The sequence below is a fragment of the Theobroma cacao genome, chromosome 7 (assembly GCF_000208745.1).
Source record: "Theobroma cacao cultivar B97-61/B2 chromosome 7, Criollo_cocoa_genome_V2, whole genome shotgun sequence".
Classification (NCBI taxonomy): Eukaryota; Viridiplantae; Streptophyta; class Magnoliopsida; order Malvales; family Malvaceae; genus Theobroma; species Theobroma cacao.
The window spans coordinates 10,789,699-10,793,587 of record NC_030856.1 but is presented as its reverse complement, the minus strand read 5'-3'; the positions used below and the strand labels follow the sequence as shown (position 1 = coordinate 10,793,587).

Genomic DNA, 3,889 nt, shown 5'->3' with positions numbered 1-3,889 from the left:
AATTCTTAAAATTTTGAAAAAACAAATTATATTAAAAAAAAGGGTATAGTAAATGTGCTAATACAATCTTTTGGCATCCTTACTGCATTGCAAGACTTTGGTTTGACTTGGCAGCCTATGAGTATACAAGATTAAAGATGTTAAGTTATAATCTCATAAAAAATATTACTTAGCTTGACTAAAGACCACTTTAAAGATGTTAAGTTATAAAATATTAAAGATCTTAATCTAAACTGAAGTGAGAAGAACCTTGTTTTGGACATGGAGATCCATAACACAAGATTAAGACATATGAAGAAATTTCAATCCTGTCTATTCAGTCATTGAACTTGGGATACCACATTTTCTAAATAGAGAATGTCCTTCCAAATTACGTTAAAGATTTCGGCTATGATACTCAGACAGAACTTAAAACCATATAATTTAAGATTTAATTTTTACAATCGTTAAAATTTTAAGCATTCATAGTGGAAAATCGTAACATTAATTCCAGTCACAAAAGCAAGCAAAAATCGTTGTTGTAAGGTGTAATGCAGAGGTAAGTGGTTCAAGTGCTGTGTTATAGGAATACTTGAGCATTTTCTGATTACATGTTAGAAAAGAAAAAAGTAAAATGAAAAATGCTTGCTTGGTTCATTCAACCCCAAGACTGTAGGAAAGATGGCGGCAGGTCTACTCTCATTTCTCCGAACAATCCTTTCTAGCTTTTCCTCTTTCTTCTTTGAGACAAAATGTTGTCCTTGCTCAAGACTTTTGAGGTCAACAAGTCTTCTATTCGATGCCATAACATGTCTTCTATACTTATTATAAATATTCATGACAATTAACCATCATATTATACATAACCCTTGAATTAACAAGATGAGATACTCGCCAATCCTCTATCAGTTACTTTGCTTCCTATTGTTTCTAAGTTATCAAGCTACTCTTTCATCCTCTTCATCTTCTTCTTCAGCAACACAATTGTGCTCTCATGACCAAAGTGCTGCCTTGATCCAATTCAAAGCCCTCTTTTCCATCAACAAAACTGCTTCCAAAGATTGTGAGATTAATGACATTAGATCTTATCCTAAGACCAACTCGTGGAAGGAGGGTATAGATTGCTGCTTATGGGATGGAGTCAGTTGTGACAACATCACCGGTCAAGTAATCAGCCTTGACCTCAGTTGCAGCTGGCTTTCCGGCACCCTCCCTTCAAACAGCAGCCTCTTCCTCCTTTCACACTTGCAAAGGCTTGACTTATCTTTCAATGATTTTAAGAAATCCAAAATTTCATCCAAGGTTGGTCTCTTCGCAAGCTTAAGACACCTCGACCTTTCCCATTCTTTTTTTTTCCGGCCGAGTTCCCTATGAAATCTCCTACCTATCCAAATTAGTTTCCCTGGATCTTTCCTCTTTTGGTCTTCTCTCTGCAGCAGTTGAACCAGTTCTGAAACTTGAACAATCCACTCTAAGCGGAATTGTTCGGAATCTAACAGAGGTAAGAGACATTTTTCTTGAGGGAATAGACATGTCATTGGTTGATCCTAACTCATTCATGAATCTATCTTATTCTCTCACATCTCTTAGTCTCACTAGTTGTGATTTACGTGGAACATTTCCAGAGAACATTCTCAATCTTGCCAACATCAAGTACCTCACATTGGATAGCAATCCTAGTCTCACTGGTCAGCTTCCAAAATCCAATTGGGGTAGTCCTCTTGAGTTTTTGGATGCATCTCTTACGTCTTTCTCTGGAGAATTGTCTGAATCAATTGGCAATCTAAAGTCATTACAGGGTTTGAGTCTCATTGGTTGTAACTTTTCAGGATCAATTCCAAGATCACTAGGAAATCTATCTAACCTTACTTTTTTATTCCTTCCATATAACAATTTTAGTGGTACGATTCCCTCTTCACTTACAAGCCTCACACAACTGGGACTTCTTCAGATTTGTAATAATCGACTAGAAGGTTCCATTCCTGATAATCCAAACGCATTTCCAAATCTCAGCTTTCTAGATTTATCTGATAACTTACTTAGCGGTACAACACCATCTTGGCTTTATACTCATCCAAGTTTAAATTTTTTAAATCTTGGAAACAACCAGTTCAGTGGTCATATCAATGAATTCCAACAAAGTTTTTTGGATTATATAAATTTCAAAAATAACACCTTTCAAGGAGCAATTCCAAGCTCAATATCGAAACTTGTGAATCTTCGTTTTCTTGATTTATCCTCAAATAGTCTAAATGGTACAATAAGTTTGGACATGTTCTCAAAGCTTCAAAATCTCACCTGGCTTGAGCTTTCATCTAATGCCCTCTCACTAATAAGCTCCAATAGCAGCGTCAATTTTGTTTTACCCAATCTTGAGTATGTGAATTTATCATCTTGCAACATCAATGAATTTCCTAATTTTCTAAAAGGGTCAAAAGTTTTGAAAAGTTTAGATCTTTCCAACAACAGAATTTATGGCCAAATTTACAAATTTCCATGGAAAGTTATTGAGTTTCTTGACCTCCATTCCAATTTAATTGAAGGTGATCTACCAATACTACCCCACAATATCAGATTCTTTTCAGTTTCAAGCAACCACTTGGCTGGAGAAATTTCTGGTGTGTGCAGTATGAAGTTTCCTGAGATTCTCGATTTGTCTCATAATAACTTTAGTGGAATCATCCCACAATGTATTGGAAGCTTCGGCAAAAGTCTGTCATTGTTGAATTTGAAGAAGAATAAGTTTCATGGAAACAACTTTGAAGGACAGATTCCAAGAGTAACTGGAGAGTTTAGTTCGCTCCGAGCACTTGACCTATCTCATAACAATCTCGTTGGTCATATCCCACCGTCGCTTGGAAATTTGACTCAACTTGAATCGTTAGATCTTTCGTCGAATAAGTTGGGTGGACAAATTCCAAGGGAGTTGGTGAATTTGACATTGCTTTCCTTTTTCAACGTTTCTAATAATCAACTTGTTGGACCTATACCACAAGGCAAGCAGTTCAGCACCTTTGGAAATGGTTCATATGAAGGAAATAAGGGATTGTGTGGACCTCTACTCCCTATACGTTGCAGCAGTGCTGAGCCACGACAACCACCACCATCCATATGAACTCGCGCGATGAGTATGGGATTGCAAGTGGTTTTGATTGGTTATGGATTTGGATTCATATTTGGAGTGGCTATGGGATAGGTTGCTCTTCAAATGGGAAAACCCAAATGGTTTGTGACCTTGGTTGAATGTGGTCATAGCTCTGAGTGAATTATTAGCAAAAGGGAGGGGAGAACGACTATTTGAAGGTTAAGATCTACGCATCTTTTGATGAGATCTTTGTGTTTGTCTATCTTAATTGTAAGAATATTTTACTTATTCTTTTCAACAGTTTGTTAGTAATATAGTAATATTCTACTTGTTGTCTTAATTGTAAGAATATAGCAACTAATAATATGAAACGGAATGGTGCGTGGCAACGTCGTTTTTAAGAGATTACTTTGTTATTTAATTGTTTTTTAATTATTTTTAATTAATAATTAAAAAATTACTCAAGGGTCGAAATTAAATCATCAACAACATGAATAATTTTTTTTTTTTTTTAGTTTCCTTTCGAGGTTGTGATATAACGACAATCTAAAACCCAAGGCAATGGTGAGCATTTTTTTTTGCTTCAAAAAGAATTAACCCATGGCAAATGAATATTATTATTTGCCATGTCTATAAATCCACCGAACCCAATATTTATTTTTTGTGATAAAAAGAATAAAAAAAATTTTTCTCTTTTTTTTTCTGTATTTTTTACGAAAAAAGGAACTAAAAGAAAAGAAACATAACTCATGATTAATTTGGGGCAGGCCAGTGTGGACCAACTGTGTCGGTGGGCCTTGCCCAACTGGAATTTATGTTGAAGTC

The 3,889-nt window shown here is 35.5% G+C and overlaps 1 protein-coding gene across 1 annotated transcript; it reads left to right on the top strand.

Moving 5' to 3' along the window:
- On the top strand, positions 862-3,094 carry LOC18594638 (LRR receptor-like serine/threonine-protein kinase FLS2). The gene is made up of 2 exons (XM_018124355.1): positions 862-1,285; positions 1,416-3,094. Exons 1-2 carry the CDS (start codon positions 862-864, stop codon positions 3,092-3,094), a joined length of 2,103 nt encoding a protein of 700 aa, XP_017979844.1.